Source organism: Ambystoma mexicanum, chromosome 10 (assembly GCF_040938575.1).
Source record: "Ambystoma mexicanum isolate Mex_15411 chromosome 10, UKY_AmexF1_1, whole genome shotgun sequence".
Taxonomy (NCBI): Eukaryota; Metazoa; Chordata; class Amphibia; order Caudata; family Ambystomatidae; genus Ambystoma; species Ambystoma mexicanum.
In genome coordinates, this window is record NC_090932.1 from 1511197390 (window position 1) to 1511223142 (window position 25753).

Consider the following 25753-nt stretch of genomic DNA (forward strand, 5'->3'; position numbering starts at 1 on the left):
TGCAAAGTCCTCTCAGCCGGCGACAAAGGCGACGGGAAGAAAACAGCGCACATCTGATGGCGGTATGGATTTCCAGACCCTGGCCCATCAGGAGATGGTGACGACGGACGCCTCCTTGGAGGGATGGGGGGCTCACACCGGAGATCTCCACGCAAGAGGCCTTTGACTGCCGAAGGAGAGGTCACTTCACATCAACGTCCTGGAGCTCCGAGCTGTGTTCTGGGCCCTCAGGTCGTTCCTTCCGTCCCTCAAGGGCAAGGGGGTGAGGATCTTCACCGACAACACCACGACGATGTTTTACATCTGGAAGCAGGGAGGCACCAGATCCCCAGCCCTATCCAGGGAGGCCCAGGATCTGTGGCATTGGGCCGTAGCCTAAGGGATGTTTCTGGTACCCTTCCACCTGGCAGGAATAAAAAAAAAATATCGCTGACGCACTCAACAGGGAGTTGCGCTTGTGCCACGAGTGGGAACTACGGCAGGATCAAGTGGACATCCTCTTCTGACGATGGGGCAATTCCCAGATCGCGACGGCGGCCGCGAACACTAAGTGCCAGAGGTTCGCCAGCAGGTTTCCCCAGCCGGGGAGCATGGGCGATGCCTTCTCGTTCCCCTGGGACAGCCTGTTCCTATATGTGTTCCCTCCGTTGCTGCTGCGACTCATCAACCAACTCAAACGGTCCCGGTGCAGAATGATCCTCGTTGCACCGGTGTGGCCCAGGCAGATCTGGTTCCTGGACCTTCTGGACATGTCAGCGTCTCCCCCAGTCAAACTGCCGACAAACACGGATCTCCTCGCCAGAGAAGGAGGCGCTTTCCTCAACCATGATCTGGCGTCTGGAGGAGGCCTGGCTCCTGCAGCACTAGAGTTTGGAGGGTAAGATATCCAGGCGGACTGCAAGGAGGTGCTTGCAAAGGCCAGGGCGCCCTCGACTCTCAAGTTTTATGAACACAAATGGAAGAGGTTCTCTGTCTGGTGTTGTGCACAGAACATTAACCCTCTGCGGATTATGGCCCCTCATGTGCTGCAGTATCTACGGTCGCTGGCCAAGGCGGGCCTGGCGCACGCCTCCATCAAGATCCATCTAGCAGCGATTTCCCGCTACTCCAGGACCCCAGGGCGATCGTCTCTCTGGTCCTATCGCCTGGTGAAGGAGTTTATGATGAGACTGTTCCAGTCATTCCCGCCGGTGATGGCTCTGGCCCCGGCGTGGGAGCTCAACGTGGTGCTGTCCAGGCTCATGGGGCCACCATTTGAGCCACTGCACTCGGCACCGTTGAAGTTCCTGTCGTGGAAGACGGCGTTTCTTGTCGCCACCACCTCCGCACAACGAGTGCGAGAGATCCAGGCCCTCTCGTGTAAACCCCCATACTTGACTTTTCATGATACGAGGGTGGTGCTGAGGACGCAACCCTCCTTCATGCCCAAGCTGCCGTCGGACTTCCATCTCAATGACCCCTTGGTGTTACCTGTTTTCTTCCCGTCGCCTTCATCGCCGGCTGAGAGGACTTTGCACTCGCTGGATGTAGTTAGAACGCTGAAGTTCTACGTGGGCCGCACATAGAGTTTTCGGATGACATCACAGCTGTTTGTGAACTTTGGAACTGTGAACCAGGTGAAGGCCCTCTCGAAGGCTTCCATTTCCAGATGGCTCTCTGGCTGCATCATGCACTGTCACCAGTTGGCAAACCGACCGTTGCCTGGCCGTCCGAGAGCCCATTCGACCAGAGCAATCGCTGCTACCATGGCGTTCCTATCTGGTGTGCCCCTGCTGGACATCTGCAGGGCTGCTACGCACACCTTCACAAGATTCTACTGCGTCGGCCAGGATTCCAGGGAGGAGTCCAGAGTCAGCCAGGCAGTGCTGCGCTTCCTGTTCGCCTGAAGGTGGGCCTGGTGAGGAGGTAAGAGATGCTTAATGTTGAGTTGATGAAATGCTTAATGTTGAGCCTTGCCACCTCCCGTGGTTGTGCATGTGTGTACTGCTATGTATTCTTGTATTCATGAGCATGTGAATCCATGTCACACCCCATGCTGGAGAAGGAACAAGTTACTTACCTGTAACTGTTGTTCTCCAGCATGGGTCTGGCATGGATTCACATGCAAACCCTCCCTCCTACCCCTCTGCGGCTCTTCACTTGGTCACACTGCCACTTTACGTGCTACCAAATCTGAAGATGGCTGCCGGAGGAGGGGCTTAGGTAGAGGGCAGTCATTGGCTGGGGGCAGTTTGACCCAGAGACCAGTGATTGGTTATTAGTAGAAAGATAGTTCAGAACCGAAACTGAAACTGATTTTTTCTTTACCGAGGATTCCCAGCCTGACAACGGGGAATATTCATGAGCATGTGAATCCATGCCAGACCCATGCTGGAGAACAACAGTTACAAGTAAGTAACTTGTTTCATACTAGACACAAGGAAGGTGCACTGCCCAAAACTCGCTAGTCCTATTTGTGACTGTGCATTGTGACTGGTAAAATAGTAGATTAAATAAATGGGTCTTAAAGGCTGAAAATTGTTCAACACTGGGTTTAATGGAATAAAGCATGCTTAATGTCAGGGGAAGGAAGATTGCCAGTTGAATGAGATTGCCGTTGGGTGAAATGATTTCACCCATGGTGGATTCATTCGATGTAGTGAATACATTCTGTGCAAATGAGAAACATATGAGTAACTCGCCATCCCTCCCTGTTTCCTCCCCCCTGCACAGAGACCGCTTGGTAAGCAGTCTTGGGACTTGGCTGATGCTTTGTGAGTTTCTTAATTTGATTTTAATCCATTTTCTGGCTTGGTTTTGGGTGCCTTTTGGAGGGATTTGTGTGTATTTTGCAATTGTTTTTTGAGCTAGTTGTTGGTATTTTGAGAAATGGATCTGGTGCTTACCTTTGACTCTCAAACTGTTTTTTGAGCTGGTCTGCTTCTAGAGTGCCCTGCCTTCGTGCTGCAGGCAGTCCTTTGTTTCTGGCTTTTTTTCCATCCCCCATGCAACCCCTTAGCAATTGGTTCAGGCAGTTTGGTGTCTCTCTTCCTCTGTCCTGGCAGCCATCTCTCCCTGCTTCCCTCTGCCTTCTCCCCCTATTCACCTTGATGAGGTTCAATGAACACCCTTGAACTGTGGTCTTACTTTGATACCATGCCTTCCTTACACTACCTAGTGTCATATACCTGAAGACATCGAACGTAATTGCACAAGGAAGTCAAATTTTGCATTTAGCCTAATTGTGTGAGGTAGTCATATTTTGCATTTAGCCTAAATGTATGAGGTAGTCCTATTGTCCGACCTAAGTTTGCATGTAGCCAAGTGTGTAAGGTAGCCAAAGTCTGCATGTAGCCTAATTGTCTAAGGTAGCCAAAGCTTGTATTTTGCCTAACCCAGCAAGAGAAACAAGCCTGAAGAGAGGGGAATACAACCGAAATAACAACCGAAATAAAGTACTCTGAGGAAATTCCCATATACGTATAATCTGATACCATACTCCTACCTGCATTTAACCAACCTGCATAGGCCGGCCTTATTCAGCATATACGTTATTTGTGTAAATTAGCCACTCTTGAATTTAGCATATATGTGCAGGTTAGCCGCTTTCAGCATCCAGTCTAATAGTATATTCACTATTATCTCACCATCACCAACCTGTTGCCAATGCTTGGATTTGGCTTTATGGATACATTGACTTGTTGTTTCACCTTCTCCACTCTCATGCTGGACCTCCCTGGGATCTCACACTCAGGGTGGCCCTGATTCATGCTGTGCCCTTCTTGATTTCTTGCCTACATTCTTTGTTCCCTGCAACATTGTGTTTTTCTTAACTCTGCAACTGTATTTACTCTCCCCTCTACTTCTCTGCTCTTTTTCACTGTTTATTCTCTGTTCTCGCCTCCTCTCCCTTCTCCCTCCCTCCTCCCTTTTCTATGCACTTATTCTATCAGAATTGTCCCTTGACCTAGTATGATGGCAACAACCTTTGTCTTCCCCAGTCCTCCCAATACTTCTCCTCCTGCCCCCCTTCCAGCACTATCTGAAATGTCGTCAGGCCTAGTACGATAGTCGCTTGTTTTGTTCCTCTCCTTCCTCATCCCTTCTCCCTCTCCTCTTGTAAAATTCCGACTCTATCAGAAATGTCGTTAGGCCTAGCACGGTAGTAGCCTGTCTGTTTCCCATTCCTTCCTATCTGTGCCTTTGCACTTGCTCTATCTGAAATGTTGCCAGGCTGAGTACGATAGTTAATTTCACATTCTTGTTGTTCATGGCCTGTAAGCATGTCATTGTATTTTTCCCTTGTTCTCTCCCTTGCCGTGATGCGCTTTGAAGCACATTGTGTATAGGCGCTATATATTATCATAGTATAGCTAAACTTTATCACCCTTGCTACGTCCTGAATCGAGACACGGTGTAACGTCTGCCCTATGCTCGGCCAATCGAGAAGGATTAATTTGGGTGGGAAATGCATCAAACCTAATAGACTGATGGGAACAGGAATTGTAGCACACCCAGATGTATTAAGAGTGGGGAGTGTGTTGCACCGGGGTGGAGGGCGGGGGGTGGAAGAGGCATTTCATTTGGAAGGGACCATTGGAGACTAGATGTGTATCTCACCTAGTCAGTGCTCCAGATAAGATTTTGAGGTGTGTGTATTTTACGCATGATTTTTCAAATTAGAGAGTAAATGCAATTTCAAGTGAGTAAAAATTAGTTTTCTCCTCTGCAAGAGAATAAAACGTATCCAACACAAATATCCAATGCATACGTAAAATCGGACCCATAGACCAAAACAGTTGTAGATCAAAGTTGTCTGGCTTGCGCAGAGCCCGTCACTCCACAAGCAAACGGCACATCCCGTTTGAGCACATAGTAACAGCACATCACTCCACTTGATAATGGGATGAATCCTCCCTGAACATGCTAGCTACACATCTCTTTGACACATACTTACAAGTACGACACATACTCTGTGCACATGGTAAAGGCACATCTCCTTTCAGCATTTTCAGAGATGTGCTGCAGCACTTGAAGAGCAAATTTGTGTCATTTGCATGTGTAAATTGCTCCTTTACAACGTGCGCATGCTGACAGCATACCTCTATGCATATGCTAATGGCAGACATTGTTTTCACATATTGATAGAAAACGTTCTGTTTAGCCATCCTGATATTTGCACACGTTGACAGGACATATCTCTACCTATAGTGACCTCAAATCTCTTCTCTGCGCATGCTATTGGCACATTGCTTCTGCTAATGGTGCATCTTCTCTGCACACATACTAGTGGGACAGCTCTCTGTACATGTATGCTAACTGCTTGCATGTGGACAGAGGAGATGTGCATGCTAACGACACGCCTTCTCTACGAACATGCTAATTGACATTCCGTCTCTGCACATGTTAACTGCACATCCCATCCCTGCACGTACTAACTGCACATCCTGTGCAGCGACGGGATGTGCAGTTAGCATGTGAAAACTCCACATCCTGTCTCTGCACATGCTAACTGCACCTCTCGGCTCTGCATGCTAATTGCACTTCTGTTCCATACTAATGGCACATCTCTTCTTGGCACGTGCAAATGACACATCTCTACTAAGTACGTACTAGGGGACATTTCTTCTCTGCGAGTGCGAACGTAGCATCTCCTCTGCCCATGCTATAATGGCACATCTCCTCTCTCCAGTCTTAACGGCAGGACTCCCTTCTGCAGAGGCTAATGTTGGCAAAGCACATGCTAACGTTGCATCCAAAGAAAGGGTGGAAAGCTACCGGGCAGGAGGGCAGCCTGGACTTGCTAAGTTCCAATTACGTGGAGGGCTGACGCAGCCTTGATGGGTGTGGCGCAGAGGGAAGACCGCAGAGGAGTCGCTTCTTTCTTACAAGAAATGCAATAATGAAGAATGACCGTTCAGACAAGTTACTATCAGTGCTGGAAATGGACAAAATGTACTGTGGCCAAATGTGTACCCGATTTAAAATGTTCCCCCCTGCCCCCCCTCCCATTTCCTTATTCAACCTGACTCGAACACGTCCTCGCCAGCCCCCAACACAATGCCCAACAGTGTTCCCCTGGCATTCGGCTCGGTTTTGCTGTAATAAATCAAGTAGCATTCGAAATGGGATTATAACTGTTAACACAGTGCTTAAAGGCTGAAGGAATTTGGCTAAAAGTGCCATGTAAGAACACATACTCCCTTTTCCACATGTTATTGGCATAGCCTCCTCTCTGCACATGCTAACTGAGCATCTCTTTTCTGCATGTGCCAGTGGCACATGGCCTCCCTGCATGTGCTAATGGCAAATATGTTCAGTTCCTGGGCTGCCCGCATCTCTCGTGCAGGGTAATGGAACTGTTCATCCCTGCATGGGGTAACAGCCTATCCCTCGTGGTATAGCCCAACAGCAAGCGCACGTCTTACTACAGACAGCATAACTTTATAAATTACACATTACAGAGCAGGTTAGCAACGGGCCATGGTGCAGCAAGGAAAGGAATTATTGCAGATGTGTTGGCTCCCGCCCCTTTATTTCAGCACAGTGGGGGAGCAGTGGGGGGTGGCTGGTGGCTTGTTAGAGTGAGCCGACCTACCTGACTGCCCTCCCATGCATGGGCGCAACAAAACCTACATTTCGGGGTGGGGGGGAGAATTAAGTCGTGATGCGAGGGGTCTCTTCAGAAAATAGGGAGGGCAAACTTAGAAGCTCTGCCCTCACTGTTCAACCCACCTTCCCCCATGGTCTGGTGTGGGGACCAACTATCGATTAGTATATTTTAAAGCGCAATATGCAGAGAGGTGATGGAGGACTTTCTTGAAAGTAACAGCTTTAAAGTTTTACTGCGTTTGTTCAAGTACATTTTTCTGAACAAACACAGTAAAACTTTAACGCCGCCAGTTTCGGGGAAAGGCTCACCTCTCCGCCTAACAAAATGCAAGTGTGCACTTCCAGGGGTGCACCTAGGCTAAAATGTAGGTGTGGGCTAACACTTCAAATGTTGGGAGAGGCACTAACTTCAGAGACTGTGGAGGAGTGGCAAACTTACTTGTTTAGGGGCATCTAACTTCATTTACCATTGTAAGAAGACTATTCTAGTGCAGCTTCAATGTTACAGTTAACTGCTCTCTCCTTTGAGTCTAAAACACCCACTACTTGCATATCCTGAAGGTCCTAGAATGTGTGAAAATGGCAGATAATAATAATAATAATAATTTGGCATTTATATAGCGCTACGAACCCTCAGGTATCTGTGCACTGCTTATTATAGCCCAGGGTGGGTGGTGCTCATTTATCAACCTCGGAAGGATGAAAGGCTCAGTCTGGCCCTGCCGGGATTCGAACCTGCATCAGCATGCTCTGCACAGATATCAAAGAGAGCGCTCTACTCACTGTGCTATTGGACCAGCTGTGATGGTGTGCAATGAAAGACTCAATATCATAACAAAACAGGACATTGCAGAGTGTGGGGCAGTACTCTGGACGGCCCAAGAAACTTCAGTGGCTGGGAGCAACAGGGGAGAAAATGTAATGTTGGCTCTAGCACAGTCCGCTATAGTAGAATCTCTGGTGCACTGACTGGCTGGTGAGACTATGTCTGCTTGTCAAATCCAGTGTTACAAGACTGGGGGAGGGCCAGTTCAGCAATAATGCTTTTCTATGCAGCAGTATTCGAACCACTAGCAGAGGAGTACCAGGATACACCAATGTGTCCCTATACTTATTAAAACGGTCCTATTGTAAGGGTGTAAACTTAATCATTTATAAGCACTCCAATTTGTGAAATTGAAGTCAGGGTGAGATTACATTACTTGGCCAGTATCACACACTTGCGCTAAACAGCGAATCTTTGATTTTAACCCACTCTTCAATTTGGGCACAGCCACCTTCTTCCACGTTTTACTTTGAACAAAAATTTAAGTTTGGGTGTCAATACCTACAGTAATACTGTCCTATAGAGTTTAGTTTCCAAAATAAACAAATTTCATAGAAAAGCATCATGACAACATGTAAATCCTTATAGCAGAATGTTGGGCCGAAATAATATCACTATCTTTATTTTCCCCATCCTGAATGGAAAACTATAAGATGCAAAAGGCAAAGCATCCTGATTTACCCACTTTATTTTCAGTGCTTTAAAAACACCTAAAAAGTAAGTTCTGCCATACACTCACTTAGGTTTGGGGATTCGTCACAAACCTCCACTGTGTTGTTATGTATGGTTAAAGAACATTCAACTAAAGACATAAAAGTAAACTTTGCTTTTTACCATACAAAGCTATTAGATGTTATGGGTATGAACATGTATGCTGTTGACGACAAAAGAAATGCTACAGTGCCATCTAATGGTGGAAAGTAATTTTTTAAAATGAATTAATACAGCGTAAACGGTACGCAGTAGAAAATAAAATCATCCGTATTGGCTACAATTACATGCTTAAAAGGCACTATACGCACCTTATCTGGAGGGCTGCACCTAGTGCTGAAATTGGGAAGCGTCCCTCACTGGGATGGGCGAACAGGGGAGGGAAATGTATCACACCTAAATGGACTGCAGAGGGTGTGAAATGCATCACTCATAAAGGAATGGGTTGGGAGGCAGAAACTGTGCAGCACACGGGTTGAGTTCCGGATACAGGGAACGCATCTCTCCTGGAGGATTGTGTGGGGTGGTAATTGCTTTGCACTAGAATGAACGACAGGGAGGGATATGGGTCGCATTTAGTCACAACGTTGGGGTAGGAAAGCTATTGCCACTCACTAACCGTATTAAAAACTCATCCCTCTGCATAAGCCTTCTCAAACTCTGAACTAAACACAACCATATCTCCATAGCACCCCAAACCGCACGCACTTCACAACACCCTAACAAGGAAACAAGCCATACACAATCTCACCTCAACACAACATGACACCTACCAACTGAAAACGCACCTATGCTCAGTGACCGGTTTTTCCAAACTGAAGCTGCCAACAGCACATCACAGCTCTCTTGCTCTTCACCCGCTCATTTTGAATAACAAACCCAGCCTTGCATTGCAGATCCCCCAGAGTGCTATGAGACCAAGCAGGTGGCAACAGTGCGCGGTACAAGAACCTTTAACATAACTTTAGATGCTTGAAACATTGATGCAGTTGGGGCATACCTACGGCTGATAGTGGTAAATACAGCCAGTAGACTCTTTCCACTTATTTGACAGATCTGTCAGATTTTTGGTTTGTAAAACCATAACCAAGATATCTACCTGCATGTGTATCTTGCAGTATTATCTCCAAAAAACTTGAATAATGCATCTCAATTAGGGGGAGACGCTGCTATTGCTAGCGGTGGTAATGAAAATTCAGTTCTGAGATATATTTTCAACTAATTCCTCCAAACCCGTAATGGTCCCTTCATTTCCTAATATACTCTTGGTGGGATGAGGTTTTTCAGAGGGCTTGCAGCTGCCTACAGTAATAAATTAAACCAGAGAGCAGAGCCGAATTGAAACAGATATACAGGATACACATTACAAAAAGCATTACTAGACCATCCTTCTAGGCAAGCTTTGTAGTAGGGAAAGGCCAACTTTGATAACTTTCTGAACTTCCATGGACACAGAATATTATTTGGCAGAGACTGCTCAAAGCATACACCTTGCACACGGATTCACCAACTTCAAACTTTGTGAATGTATGTTTAGTGTGTATTTGAAATGCTTGTTTATTCCTGTTTCCTACGCAAAAATTAAACCAATAATAAATCAATGAACAAGGAATTCCTTTTATTCTCTGTAGCGGTCATATTATGGTTGCCACGCCTGGCCGTTTGGTGGATATGTTCAGAAGGAAGTCCGAAGGACTAGACCTGCCAAGCCGTGTGAAAACCCTTGATGTCCTTGTACTCGATGAAGCTGACCGACTTCTAGATATGGGATTTGAAGCGAGGTACGTTTTAAATTCAACAATAATGTCATAAAAGCTCCTGTTTGAAATTTGTTTTGCATACAGTGAAAACCAAAGCATGCTTCTACCCGAATAAAAGCACAGTTGGAGGGTAATGATTGGTGCTGTCCGAGCAGATTCACTGTACTGAGTTTTAGATGGATAGTATCTTGGGTTAGAAAATAATTCTGGTCTGCCACTGGGTATGATGTCTAACATAACCTCTTCCATGTGCTAAGTCTATCTCTTCTGTAAACTCACCACATCAAACGGTAGTTGTTATGTTAGATTGAATGTGAGAGTTTTTACGTAGGACTGCATAGATGGATACATTACATTTTATAAAGCATCCAACATGTGTTGTGTTTTTATATATTTACAAAATATTATGTAGTTTACTAGGTGACATCTGACCCTTCGCTATGTGTTGCGTAATGGACTCCTTCAGCAAGTTAAGCTTTTGCCTTGGATATGTGGGTGACCTGCGCTCACTGGTTAAAATTCCAAAAGTGTCTGCTCAGCCATTCATCCGTCACAGGTGTATAAAGTACCATTAAATTAGATAACAACAATTATTAAAGTTCTTAGAAGCAAGAAGGGATAGGCATGAAGCTCTCTATGAAAGCTTGTTATTATTATTTTCTATTATGACTTAGACTGCCATAGTTATTTCATCTTGATGCTTCTATCAGAAAATAATATACATGCACTGCTGCTTGATTTATATCATTTCAGCTTTTAGCAAGTTCCACCCATTGGCTAGCTCTACCTTTTGTTTTGGTACTGTGACAAATTAAGGGAATTTGTCCCTTCTCCCCAATGGGGAGACCCCCCCACTGTGAGGCTGCAGATGTGAGCCTGCTTCGCAAAACCTTTCCTAGGGGTCAAGGCAAATGGGACCTCACTGGGGGAGGCTCCCCCCTTTGGGGACAAGTAGTCCCAGTACTGTGAGGAACTCCCTGATGGCCTCCAAGTGATGGCTTATATAGACTTATGCAATATAACAAACTGTTAGCACACTCATGAAGATAATGTGAAGTTATATTATGAACAACAAGAAATTAAAGCATATCCCTTTAAATCCAAGTCTCCAATGGACTGCAATGAGGAGGCTGAAAAGGGATGTGAGCGAACGAGTGAGAGAGAGAGAGAGAGAGAGAGAGAGAGAGAGAGAGAGAGAGAGAGAAGGCCGAGAGCATCGAGGAGGCCGATCACCGAAAAGAGAGCGAAGACCCGAGAGACGCAGGGAAAGCTCCCTGTGTGTAAATGAGCAGAAGAAAGTGGAACCCTGGGAGAACACAGAGCCAACATGTGACTGAGCCACTCCAGCACAGAACCAGAAATGCTGAGCAACCATCGTACAAGAGCAGAAGAACGCCAAGTAAGATGGAGGAGAAAGAGCAGTGGTGGCGTGACCACGGAATCAGAGTGCTGGGCAGTCTGTCCGTACAACAGCACCGAAACCATCCAGGGGTGTAAGCAGCTCCCAGTCTGAGTCACAGCCACTTGACATCCCAAAGACAAGAACGGCACATCCAGGAAGGATACTCTGTGGAAAGCAAGCCCCGGAGTGGCACAGAGAAGGAAAGAGAATCCAAGAGCTTGCAGGTACTGCCGATGTTGCCCCGGAACTCGGAAGGTAAAGCAGGAAATGGAAATGCCAGCAAGCCGAGTGAGCTACTTTAAAAGAGAGAAGAGTGTATCAGAGATTTAGGAAACTTGCAATGTGGAGAAGAGGAACCTAAATAGGCTATTGATAACCAGGAAGAATAAGGACAAGGGAAATACCAGTCCCCTAAAAGAACTGCAGAACTTGATACACTGGAGGGCAAGGGACTATTTGCATATGGTCTATTGAATAGAACAAGGGAAGTGAGACTAGGAAGAATAAGGAGAAGGGAATTAGTAACCCCTTTGGAACTGCAGAACTTAAGTGGATGATGTGAGGGGTCAGAAATGTGAGGCGGACCACGTTGTGATGTTTTCTCAACAAATGTAATTTTATTTGAATATTAGGTTGGATGAACACCTCACTATCCCTACCGTGACCAGGATTTCCCTGCCTAAAATAAACTAAAGGGAACACTCTAACAACGGATATATGTCCCTCACACTTAAAAATACAAAAAATAAACAAGGAAATGCATTGCAGTTGAAAACAATAATGTTTGAGTTCATGCAGTAACAAAGTCTCTCTTCACAACATGGGCAAACTCCCCTTTACCAGGCTTTAAATGTGATTCTGGTTTACAGTTAAAAAAAGAACACAAGGAAATCCAGATTCCCAAAAGAGTTCCAATATAGTCTGATGTAACTTCAACTTGTCAACAGAAAGTTCAACACATAGATGATGAGATTCTTCTATTTTTTGACTGGATTTTTAGTTCTTCAATAACAGCAATGTTTATATTGGCCAGTATGATTTGCCACTTTAACAATTCCAGGAAATATAACATTTCTACAACAGCCTTGTTTGGCTCTTTCTCCAGTACCACTACAGAATACAATGTCCCTGTCAGGAACAACTTGTAGCACTTCTTCAACTTCCACTTGGCCTGCTTTCTTGCCAGGCCTGCAATCTCCAAAGGGTTTCCATTCAGGTGTACTCCCCTACCTGAACACCTTTTCACAACAAGTGCTTTTTATAGTCCATGTCAACTGAAAAGAGGTTGCAACAGCTTCACAGCATCCAGCAAATGACACTGTCAAGACTTTCAACACCTTTTCAGGGAAGACAACATTCACATTGATGCTCTTCAAAACTTTTCTGTAAATGCTATTCCTCACCTCCTGAATATGTGTTCCCAGGACGACAGCCTTTTTTGCCATTCTTGTTTCCCCATTTCACAAACAACCAAAGACTGACTGGTCTCCTTCTACCTCTTCCCGGGTTTCGACAAGGTGTGGGCATCTCAGCTTGTAACATAAGTTGTATATAATGTGGGCACTTAGTTCCAGAGTTTACATCCCTTGCATTAGCACCCTTCTGGTGTTTGCAATATTGGCCAGATTGTGTTTTGCTGATTTCCAGCCTCTCCTGACTTCGGCAATGCTTACTGACATCAGTCGCACACAGTTGGTTGGGTTTTCCACAAACTCCCACTTGGAAGATTAGTCAATTGGTTTTTGTATATCAAGTCTTTGCTGCTTTTCCTTAGTTAGATATGCCAAAAATGCCAATCATTGAATCAACATGCCGCCTGATGATTTGGGAGGGGTGGTCACACGCAAAGGCGCTTAAGAAGATGGCAGAAGCAAACCTTGACATATAAAGTACGGTGTCCGGACATTTGGTCGAAAAAAAAGGTCGACAGGACAAATGGTCGACACCATTTGGTCGAAAGCCAAATGGTTGAATTTTTTTTTATTTATATATATATTTTTTAGGTTTTCGTTTAGGGAAAAAACTGTTTTTTTAGAAAAAAAAGAGGGTTAGGGGGACCCCCCCCACAAAAAAAGTGAAAATACAAAAAAAAAAAAATGCGACCATTTGGTTTTCGACCAAATGGTGTCGACCATTTGTCCTGTCGACCTTTTTTTTCGACCAAATGTCTGGTAACCATAAAGTACATACATTATTGGATACACAGCTGACACAGGGTCGTCCTCTGAAGCAGTTGAACCCAAGTTAATCTGGAGACAATTCATGGCAGTTTTGCCAAGTATTAATGATAAGCAAGAGCCCCTCAGTCATGGTATTGGACCTCTGGATAAATGGCTGTATGTTCCTTGTCCCTTTGTTTTACAGCCTTCAACGGTGGGCAATTGTGGGTTGATGAATAAACTCTTGTCCACAGGCGCACAGGACATACTTTCTTTGACTATTAAAAGCAGCCAATCTGTGGCCATCATTGTGAAGTGGCTAAAACCAGTAACATTGGTATAATGGACGTAGAATATCCTATTAGTGCCGCCACCAATGTTTGTTATAGTTCTATTCAGACTTTAAATAATCAGTTGCCTGCTATGCTTAGAGACGCGCCTCCTATTGGCAATTTAGGTCTCTCTGCCCAAATACTGCATACAGTAGTCAGTATAGCAGCGGAAGCCATTAGCTCCAAGTGGGATTCTTGGCTTTTACCTACTGCTACTTCATATTCGGCAGTGACTCAAAAAATTAATTATACAACAGAAACAGCTTAGTATACTGGTTTAAAGTACATTTCTTTTGTTGAGATCAATCTCACAGCAGCAAATCCATTTTTAAATGGTTCCTGGCTGCTTGATTTATTTCACCAGATTCCTGAAATATGCATTATTACATCTAAAGACATTGAAAGTTTGTAATTGCCTGCATATGATAGTAGAACTAAGTGGGCACCAATGTTCCCTCTAATTATTTTTCTCAAAGTGCGGAGATGGTTGGCTTTCGTGCACACATTAATTTCCATGTGCGCAACTGACTAACGAGGTGAACGACTTTGTGAGCATGCCCAGTTAGTGAGTTATATGCAAAAAGAGTTTTGAAGGGAATGTCCCCTTTGCAACCACTGCAATTCTTTACAAATCTGTGTAAAAGGTGTATCTTAGAGCACTTTTCCCAAAGATGTAGGCTAACAAGAAAATTGATATGTGATTATAAAGAGGGCTCATCAACCAGTCTAAGACTTCAAGATCTGCCACACTACCTAGCAAATGTATTCCTGCACAGAGCAAAATGAACATGCACAAAAAAAGCACGGATTCCTTTGTATAATAGTTTTAGTTGTGGCTATTCATTTGTCGAAACTGATCAGAGACAATGCATTAAGTGTTTTATGCTTCTGGAAAAAACATTCATCTGTATTGCAAAAAATGTATCACCTATAACTGATGTGGTTGGCTAATAATTTGCATGAGATACAATATTTACAGATGGTAAAAGGGTAGGAAAACTGCCATTTGAATTAAGTAATTAAAAGCCAGAAGAACATGCTTCTCATAATCTGTGTAAGGATGATAATTGCATCAGAATAACTTCACCACAGAATATGATGATCAGAGTTCTTGTGCCTCTTTTTTCCATCCACATTACATTGTCCTGGGAACAGAGCTGTGACACTTGCTCAAAACCAGTCTTACAGCTAAGAGACATACACACCATCCATTTTTACTCCATAAAAACAGGAAAATGTGCCCAACAGAAATGGGAAATAATGAACATAGAGGAGCCTTCCCCTTTATTTTACCCACAAATCTCCATTTATATTTACAAATCAGTGATCAGCAGAACAGTGGCATAGGTAGGAACTCTAATAATATTACTGCCTGATCTCAAGAGGAATTTTAAGGGGTGCGAACATCTTTTAATAAGGATAAAGTATCCTTTTTACTTGCAGTCAGTATCCAATATTTGGGAGGGTTGTTTGGTTAATGTTTGCAGGCATATCTCTGTTAGATCTTCTGTTCACGGAGCCACTTTTTTCATATTTGTTTTAACCTCTTGAGGATTTATTCTGTATTTAGGTTTTTAAGGTAATACTTGCTAGTATGGGAAGGCTAATAGGGTTTGCGTCTACTTAATCGAAAATATTGGACCTTTTCCCATTTGACCGAATTTGTCTTTGCTCTTTCTTTGGCTGAAAATACAGGGGGGGGGGGAAGACCCCTCAAAACCCCCTCTATTCCCTTACTCCACCCCATATATATATTTAATTAAATTTGACCAAATTTCAACAAAACAAATCTCAAAAGTTCAGTCAAAAGTAAAAGGTCAAATGTTTTTCGACCAACTATGCTAATACGGCAAATAGGGTAGTAGAACTGAATATCATGACTACGACGATAATTTAGCTTCATTAAGAGAAAAAACAAATATCAGGTAACTGCTGTGGATTGTGCCTTATTAATTATTGAGAAGGTGGGAATTGTCTGTGTGCGCTGCCAAAACTCTTCTGAGCGGCACTCAGAAGGAAGCTGGGCAAGCGCACATGCGCACACCTTAGAGGGAACATTGGTGGGCACTAGTAGCATTTGTTTCTTCTGTGGTGGTTGAATGTATTTGTAAAAATGCTATGGCGTTCCAAGCTCTGGGATTAGAGGCTTCGGTATTCCAACCCCATTATCTTCCAGCTAAATACGAAGCACCAATGTATATGAGTGTGGAGGAACCAAATCTGGTTACAAGTCAGTCCTCCAGTTTGAGAAATATGAGCTTACTAACTCAGACCACAATGAGTATGCTGAGATCTAATCAAGAGCCTCTTAGGATGCCGGGTAACTGGACACAAGCATTGAAAGCTCTGCCATGACCAGATAATGGTGCTAACATTGATTACTTTTTTAATGCTTTGTCATGGAGTACTCTGGGCTTTAAATCTTTTTCTTAATGACCCGAAGGGAAGAGAGAACATGTCTGTTCAAATATTCTTTTTGAAAGAGACTTGGCTGACTTCCCCATTTAATTTAGACAGGTACTCATTGTTTTTTTTTATTTGGCTCTGCCTCCTCCTGCGCGGCCTTCCAAAGGGGAATCGTACCATAATGTCGCCACTAAAACTGCGCCTGAGCGTGGTCTGAAAACCACGACCCTCCCACCCCCATTACTGCGCACAAGCAGACCGGGCATTGCAGGGATGTCCCCGACTCTCCTTGGGTGCACTAACAGGGGTCGGTGGTTATGGGGTGTCCGCCGCTTACCTTTCAGGTAAGCACGGGATAAGATAACAAAATAAAAGGGACCCTGCATGTCCGCAACGCCCCACGTAAGTAGGAGGAGCGGGTGCCGGAGGGGTACAAGGATAATACATCCCATTCAATCTGGGCACTCTTCACATTAATATCGGATATCTATGAAGATCCTGAAGCCACACTGTATCTATGCTACATTGATTACTGTGCAGCATTTGATAGTGTTATAAGGCAAAAACTGTGCGAAAAACTGGAACTTTGGGCATCAAGCCCATGTTACTTCACTTTATCAAAATGCTGCACATTGACACCTCTATCAGGGTAAGATTGTCCCAGCGGGTGTCATGTCCAAAGCCCTGCCCAGAAACATTGAGCTTAAGCAAGGGAGCGTCTTGGCACCTCTTTTATTTAATCTCTATGTTGCAGATATAGCTGAGATGTTGAAGACGGCCCATAGTTTCCCTCCTCGCTTTGGTAGTTAGGATATTTACTGTTTAACATATGCAGATGACAGTTATTCTGGACAGGACTGCCATGGGCTTACAGCGCTCGTTGGCTGTCCTGCAACAGTATGCTGATCAAAATGGTCTCTGCAGCAATTTGACCAAAAGTAAAATAATAATTGGTAAAAAAAGCATAGTGGGGCTCATCTTTCTCGTGGAGCATGGGAGATACTCGGTTAGAACACGTCCAGGAATATAAATACCTGGGCTTCCCATTAGGGCATCTCCGTCTTTTAAGCATCTTACTGAAGCAATTCATTTGAACGCATGGCAGATATGGTTAGCCATCAGAAGAGTTATAGTTAACTATGGGGGACGTTCTATTGAGGCCATGGTTAATGCTTACAGGGTTTACATTATTCCGGGGATCCTGTATGCTCTGATGTTCTTCCTGAGAAGGCAGTTTCTTGGCTACCTAAATTGGAGGCTAACCTTCTACGTTCATTATTGGGACTCCCCGGAGCTGTGCCCGTGGAGGTCATTCGGTTGGAATTGGGTTTGCAGTCTCTGTTGTCCCTGTGGAAAATGGCTGCTTGTAAGCTATGGATTTAAATCAATGCTGATGGGGCTGCTATATGTCTGCATCTGCCCCTGACCCTTCAGCACTCAAAGCTTTGTTTGCACCGCATTTGGTATAGGGTTTTGGAGAGCACAGTTTGCAGTCATTGTGCGGATATAGGTCTGTCAGTCCCGTTAACATCAGAGGTAGCTCTGTTTTTGAAAAATGTAGGTCCAAAGTCGGTAGGATCGAATAACTTCTCTGGCTGAATTGGATAAAAAGCAAAATTACGTTACACATACACAACAAGGGATGTTCTGTGAATCTCCATGCAGTTATTTGACAAAGTTGCACACTCCGGCACTAATTCAATTGATATTGTACTTGCGATTGGGGATATTACCAGTTTGAGTGCACAGGTTCCTGGAAGGATGTACCTTGGGAGAAGCGTCTCTGTCAATCACAATTTGGTACTCTTGGAGTTTATAGCCCTTAGATCCATTTATGAGAAAGGCTACTCAAAATGTCAGTGGTATCACCCTGACCAATTCTGGGCCACAGTATATGGTGCAGAGGCGCTGGTGATGGCATCTGGTTGCGGGCAAAGAAAATACTGGATGTGATCCCTGTTTAAAAAGTGCAACAAATATTTTTTTAAAGGTTTCATCTGTTTTATATGCTATATGGTATTTAATTTGGAAAATCTGTTAGAATTGTTAATACTGTGATTGTTAGTTTGTATGTTTTATATGAGTAGTGTAAATAGATAAGTTTACAGCCATAAGCACTTATTAAATAAAAACATTTAAAATATCTCTTTTGCAGCACACAGCACCCTATATGCAGTGGTGCTGGGAACCCTTTGAGTTCTCCTTTAAGATTGTTTCTTTATCCTTGTTAACTGCAGCTGTTAAGGATAGAGGGATACTTTATATCCTTCGTAAAACCTGATACTATGAGAGATTAGCACACACCATCTAATGTGGAGTGCTAAGGGGATACCTAGTATCCCCCTTCTCTCTGCTCCTGTGATTTCTTTAGTCACAGAGACAACTATAGTTATGGCTGGTGGTAGTGGATGTGTTATACCAACTATTGTAGTTGTCTTTTGTTAGCCCTTCTTCTATCATTCTGGGAGAGGTAGGGAGGGAGGGTGTGTGTTTGTGTTTGTGTGTGTGTTGGTTTGAACCCTTGGGTGTCCCCACCTAGGCTCCAGTGTGTCTGGGCAGGCAGGAAGTCGGGGACACGTTATTCACTCCTCTGCCCTTTGTCTGCCAGAGTGCCTGAATGGAACCAGTTCCCACTAGCAGGTTGGCTGTCCTTATTGGACGGCCACCCACACCTTTTCTGGAAAATGTTGAGTGTGTGGGAAAAACTGAATAAAAGGTGAGGTTCTAGAGGTGAAAGGCAAGTCAACCACAGGAACAGAAGAACCGAAGCAGAAGACTACCAGAGACGCCTGCAGACCATCCTGACTCTGTTTTCTAATGGACAGAGGAGCTCCAAAGAGGACTCCTCCTATCCTTTGGCTGATGGGACCAACCAGCCCTGAGATGAACTACAAATTGAGCCATCTCCCGAGGTGCTATGCCTTTCCAGAGCTGCAAGCCGCGAATACCAGGAGACCTCCGACCCATTTGCAGTGCAACGTCTTTGCAAGGCCGAATCTGTCCAGAACTTTGGTGAGCTCCAGTTGGACCTGCCAGAGGCACAATTTGACTCATCAAATTCCCCTCATCAGAGTGCAGGTCTTCGAAATCAAAGAAGATTGACCGGGCAAATATGGTCCTTTGTTGGTGCTGAGAAAAAAGGCCCCAAAACCACAGACTGACCAAGGAGATGGAAGAAATCCGTGCCAAGGGTCCTCTCTCGAGAATGCTGCTGGGACAACCCATTAAGAGTCCTTCCTTTCGTCACCAGACCAAGGAATCGGGAGACTGGGTCTGCCGCTGCTGCAGAGAGGAGAATCCAGCTACATAATTTCTTCTAACCTAAGGTACTGTGGTGTGAGAGGTATAACTTACCTTGAACCGAAGAAGTTTCTTCAGAGTGACTGGAGTGCATGAAGAGGTGTGCAGGGTGTCCACCCTACCTCCGACCCAAGCTTGACAACCTGTGTCCCTTTAGGGAGTCCTTTCGCAGGGTCCTCCTAAATTGTGTTCTATTCAAGTAATCTTATCGTAGAAACTGAAAATATCCTGTGGAACTTTTGCTATTCTGCTACTTCATAAGACATTGCCTCTACTCCTATACAGACTTTTTCGTATAGTTGTGGATTGGACTTTAAAAGCATAAGAAGCCCAGAAACATGTCTCTAGAACATTAAGCCCTGTTGCTGTGTGTACAACCAAACTTTTTCCTGCCTAAAGACTTTATTTTATGTTGTGGATTTTCTACTGAATACAATTACTGTATAATCTGTGAAGTAACGCGAGTGCACGGTAGTACTGTCAAAACTCTGTAACAATTGTAACTGCGAACAACTACCATTGAAGTAATCACCTTTGAAAAGTATTAAGAATTCCTGTGTGTGTTAGTTAGCGAAATAGGTATTGATCCACCTTCCTTGTGTAAATAATAATACATGTCTATTTTTAATATAACATTTAAAGCGCAAGTGCTTCTTTGGACTATTGTACTTACTGGGTTCAGTGTACTTACTGGGTTCAGTCTACTTACCTACAGCTCACATTTCTCCAGCATGGGGTCTGGCATGGATTCACATGCTCATGAATATTCCCCGTCGTCAGGCTGGGAATCCTCGGTAAAGAAAAAATCAGTATCAGTTTAGTTTCTGATCTGTCTTTCGTAGTAGTAACCAATCACTGACCTCTGCGTCATACTGACCACAGCCAATGACTGCCCTCTACCTAAGCCCTACCTCTGGCAGCCATCTTCAGATTTTTACCGCACGTTCAAGTGTTGGGAGTCCTTGTGCTTAGCTCTCGAGCTTTTACTGCTTGTTTCGCGCTTTTTAGGTGAATTTTCACTTTTTTCGGTTAATCGAGCCTCAACTCCACCGTTTCTACTCCCGTTAACGGCTACCCGTTGCAGGATTTTCCTACGCCCCTCAAGGGTGAAGATTTCGTCAAATCAACTCTTGGAGGATTCCAGAAGATTTGCGGCCTACTTTGAGATGGCCCAGGATGCGAGTTTGTCGCCTGGACCCAAGCCGTTTCGCAGCTGCCCTGGATGCGGGCTGCAGAATGTGTTTAAGGAAGACGAACATTCGCAATGCCTCCTACTGTCTTCATGGGGACAAGACTCATGTAGAGAAGGACTGCCAGTTCTGCAAGAACTTGTCGGAGCGGACCATGAGGCACCGTCGATCCCGTCGCGCAAGCTGGTTGGAGAAGGGCTCGTCGGGTGAGAAGAAGAAAGGGTCCGAGCGGGCTTCTAAATCCTGTGCGAACTCCCCGGTGACGGGGGCCCAACACCAGGCCAAGCGCAGCGAGTCCGCTGGCTCCGGGAGCGCCGAAAGGTCGGGCTCTTCGGTCGCCAGGCAGGGCGCACCTTCCCCAGCACCGTCAACCACGAGCCAACGCTCCGGTTCGGGGAAGAGAAAGCCCGAGACCCCGGGTAAGCTTCGGGAGAAGCCCCGTCCGATCTCGGAAGAGGGGGAGCGAGGCGTTGCCCCTCCCCTGAAGGAGAAGGCCCGGGACGCACCTAAGGTGGTGAAGGTCCCTACCCAGCAGGCGAAGGCCTCTATCGAGGCTATCGCGGCGACTCTGGCCAAGCCGGCAGAGACAACGCCAGCGGAGACCGCCTCTGGGACTAGAGTTTCCCTGCCGCCAAAGAGGGAATCCTCTTTTCAACCCATCGTTGTGGCCGCCATGATGGAAGAAGGGAGGGGGGGCACGGTGCCCTCCTCGAGCTCGGAGTCAGCCTCGGAGGAGGAACTGACCGAGGCCGTGGGGAACCTCGAAGTCCAATTCGAGAAGGTTCGATCCCGTCAGGAAGATCCTCGGGACATAACCGAGGAAGACGACGAGGGTGAGGAAGAGCGCCTTCCCTTCCGGCACAGCCGGACCCTAGACCTCAAGATGGCTCGGCGGCCATTTTGTCTGCCATCCAGTCCTTATGCTCTGAGATAAGGACGAGATTCCCACGGCCCAGGCCAGAGGACCCGCATCCCGGCCCGTCGGGAAGTCCTCAGAACAAACGACGGAGGACCCACTCTCCTCCGCCCGCCCCCGTAAGGCCTACAGTTCCCTCCTCATCCTCCCACGAGTCGGGAGATGACGGTGCGTTGGGATCGACGACGGGGTCTGAGGGCGACGACGACGGAACGGGTCTCCCGTCTCCCGTCGCACGGGCCTCTCCGCCCGACGAGATTGGCTCATTCCACGCCATGATCGCCAGGGCGTCCGAATTGTTTCAACTCTGCCCGGAGAAGCAGAGAAAGCGCCGGGAGGCCAAGAGGAAGACGGTCATCGCGGTGCCCCTAATCGATGACATCTGGGAAGAGGGTTCTCAAAAACCCCTCCACGGCACCAGCCAAACGGGACCGGTACGTGAAGAAGTACCGGGTCCCCGAAACCGCTCCCCTGTGCCTCAGGGCCCAGCCAACGCCAGACTCGGTCGTCTCGGCGGCGGCAAAGAAGAAAGCGGCGGGGTCAGGAGCCTCGACGTCGAATTCCCCGCCGGACGGCGAGGGAAAGAAGTTGGACGCCATGGGGCGGCGGGTCATTTCGTCGACGACGATCAAAGCGGCCAACGCCCTGGCGATTGTGGCCCGTTACGACAGGGAGCTCTGGTTTAAGCTGGCCCCCATATTGGACTTCCTGCCGGACGACAAGAGGTCTGAGGCTCTGGAAATACTGCAGGAGGGCGAGGTGGCGTCGGACCACGCCATAACAGTGGCAACCGATATTGCCGATACCGGGTTCCGCCAGCTGGGCAACGGTGTTTGCCTACGACGACGGGGTTGGCTCCGGGCAACCGACTTCCGTCAGGACGTCCAGACCAGGGTGTTGGACATGCCGTTCGACGGCAGCAACTTGTTCGGGAAGGCGGTGGACGAATCCCTCCAAGCCATAAAAACGGACACAGAGACGGCCCATGCCCTAGGAGCCCTTCGGCAACGACAGCCATTTCGGAACCCCGGAGGCAGACAGGGTGCCTCCAAGGGATCCAGCGGCGGCTCGTCGTCCTACCGCCAGGCGGCACGCTCCTCGTCTCAGGAGGCCTACAGGGGCCGCGGCACGCAGGGAGCGCCTTGCCGCCGTCGGCAAGGTGGCCAGGGCGGCAAGGCCTCCACCTCCAAGCAGGACTGAACCGGCCGTGGTCTCGGGCCCCCACCGAAGCACCCCGGTGGGAGGCCGGCTGACGAATTTCGTCGGCGTGTGGAAGTCCATCTCCACTGACCGTTGGGTGCTGGATACCCTGGCAAGAGGACACTCTATCGAATTCCTGAAGAAGTGCCCTCACGTTCCACCTGTGGCCAGGAAGGAAAGTCACGTCCCGCAACTTCTGTTGGAAGTACGGGCGATGCTCAGGAAAGGCGCCATCAAGCTGGTCCCGAAGAGGCTCCGGGGTGTACTCAAGGTACTTCCTCGTCAGGAAGAAGACGGGCGGCTGGCGCCCCATCCTGGACCTTCGTCGTTTGAACAAATACATCAGATCACAAAAGTTGAGGATGGTCACCCTCCAGCACGTACTGGGGCAGCTGGAGGAGGGCGACTTTCTATCGTCGTTGGACCTGGAGGATGCATACTTCCACGTTCCCATCCTCAAAAGTCACCGAAAGTTCCTCAGGTTCGTAGTCCAGGGACGCCACTACCAATTCAGAGCACTGCCGTTCGGACTGAAGTCGGCCCCCAGGGTCTTTACCAAGTGCCTAGCACTAGTGGCGGCGCGGCTGCGCCTGCAGGGGATTCACGTCTACCCCTACCTGGACGACTGGCTCATCCGCTCAAGGACGAGAGAACTCGCAGTCGAACACACTGCGAGGACCGTCCAGCTACTCACAGATCTGGGATTCGCCATAAACTACCCAAAGTCCCACCTGGTGCCGTTGCCGGTGGCCCTGTTTCTGGGAGCGAAGCTCGATACAGTGAGGCGTCTGGCGGCCCCGTCGGAAGAACGGACGAACACCATTCTAGGCAAAGTGCAGCGCCTGCTAGCCACGGACGTGGCCAGGGTGAGGTCCAGCAAGTCCCTCCTGGGGATGATGTCCTCTTGCATCTTCCTTGTGCGCCTCTGCAGGCTACGGATGCGCCCTCTTCAAGAATTTCTCGACACCCGTTGGATGCAGGCGACGGGCACCTTCGAAGACAGGGTCCCCCTCAACGAGGGGTTCCGGCGGGCGATTCAGTGGTGGGGCGTTCGAGCGCACCTCACGGCAGGCAAGGACTTTCAGATGCCAGCGTACCAGGAGACTGTGACGACGGACGCCTCCCTGGAAGGCTGGGGCGCCCACACCGGAGATCTCCACGCAAGAGGCCTCTGGCTCCCGAAGGAGAGGCTCCTGCACATCAACGTCCTGGAACTCTGAGCCGTGTTCTGGGCTCTCAAATCGTTCCTCCCGTCGCTCAAGGGCAAGGTGGTGCGGATCTTCACGGACAACACCACGACAATGTTTTACATACGGAAGCAGGGAGGCACCAGATCCCCAGCCCTATCCAAGGAGGCACAGGATCTGTGGTACTGGGCGGTCGCCCAGGGGATGTTCCTGGTTCCCTTCCACCTGGCAGGAGAAAGAAACACCATCGCCGACTCGCTCAGCAGGGAGCTGCATGCGTGTCACGAGTGGGAACTGCGCCAGGATCAGGTGGACCAACTCTTCCGACAGTGGGGCAAACCCCAAATCGACCTGTTCGCAACAGCGACAAACTCGAATTGCAAGAGGTTCGCCAGCAGGTTTCTCCAGCCGAGAAGCATGGGCGATGCATTCTCGTTCCCCTGGGACGGCCTATACCTGTATGCGTTCCCTCCGTTGCCGTTGCTGCTTCGACTCATCAGCCAGCTCAAGAGGTCCTGGTGCAGGATGATCCTCGTCGCACTGACGTGGCCGAGGCAGATCTGGTTCCCGGACCTTCTGGACTTGTCAACGTCCCCTCCCATCAAGCTGTCGGCGGACGCGGACCTTCTCTCCAGAGAAGGAGGCGCCATCTTCCACCACGACCCGGCGTCGCTGAACCTGCAGGCTTGGCTCCTGCAGTGCTAGAGTTTGGAGGCTACGATATACCGGCCGATTGCAGAGAGGTTCTTGCAAAGGCCAGGGCATCTTTGACTCTCAAATGCTGCGGTCATAAGTGGAAGAGGTTCTCTATCTGGTGCCGAGCACAGAAGATCAACCCCCTACAGATTACGGCCCCTCAAGTGCTGCCGTACCTGCTATCGCTGGCAAAGGCTGGGCTAGCCCATGCCTCCATTAAGATTCATCTGGCGGCGATCTTCAGATATACCAGGACCACAGGACGGACGTCCCTGTGGTCCCATCGACTGGTAAAAGAATTTATGAAAGGACTGTTCCGGTCGTTCCCGCCGGTAAAGGCCCCGGCCCCGGCGTGGGAACTTAACGTGGTGCTGACCAGGCTCATGGGGCCCCCATTCGAGCCGATGCACTCCGCACCGATGAAGTTTGTGTCGTGGAAGACTGCGTTCCTGGTGGCCATTACCTCCGCACGACGAGTGGGAGAGATCCAGGCCCTATCCTGCAAAGCACCGTACTTGACTTTCCATGCCTCGAGGGTGGTGCTTAGGACGCACCCCTCCTTTATGCCCAAGGTGCCATCGGACTTCCATCTTAACGAGCCCTTGGTGTTACCTGTTTTCTTCCCGTCTCCTTCGTCGCCGGCCGAGAGGACTTTGCACTCGCTGGATGTGGCTAGAGCGCTGAAGTTCTACGTGGACCGCACAAAGAGTTTCCGGAGGACATCACAGCTGTTTGTGAACTTTAGACCTGTGAATCAAGGGACGGCTTGAAGTCTTCTATTTCCAGATGGCTCTCCGGCTGCATCATGCACTGTCACCGGTTGGCTAACCGACCGCTGCCAGACCGTCCGAGAGCCCATTCGACCAGAGCGATCGCTGCTACTACGGCGTTCTTATCTGGCGTGCCCCTGCTGGACATCTGCAGGGCTGCTACGTGGAGGTCGACGCACACCTTCACGAGATTCTACTGCGTCGATCGGGATTCCAGGGAGGAGTCCAGGGTTGGCCAAGCAGTGCTGCGCAACCTGTTCGCTTAAGGTGAGCCTGGTGAGGTAAGAGATGCTTAATGTTGAGTTTT

The 25753-nt window shown here is 47.6% G+C and overlaps 1 protein-coding gene across 1 annotated transcript in view; it reads left to right on the plus strand.

Moving 5' to 3' along the window:
• The window catches only part of DDX55 (DEAD-box helicase 55), a 345960-nt gene that overhangs the window by 102965 nt on the left and 217242 nt on the right, over positions 1–25753 (plus strand). Inside the window, exon 6 of the mRNA XM_069619685.1 lies at positions 9760–9909. Within this exon, the coding sequence (XP_069475786.1) occupies positions 9760–9909 (150 nt within the window). The remainder of the gene's footprint in view (positions 1–9759; positions 9910–25753) is intronic.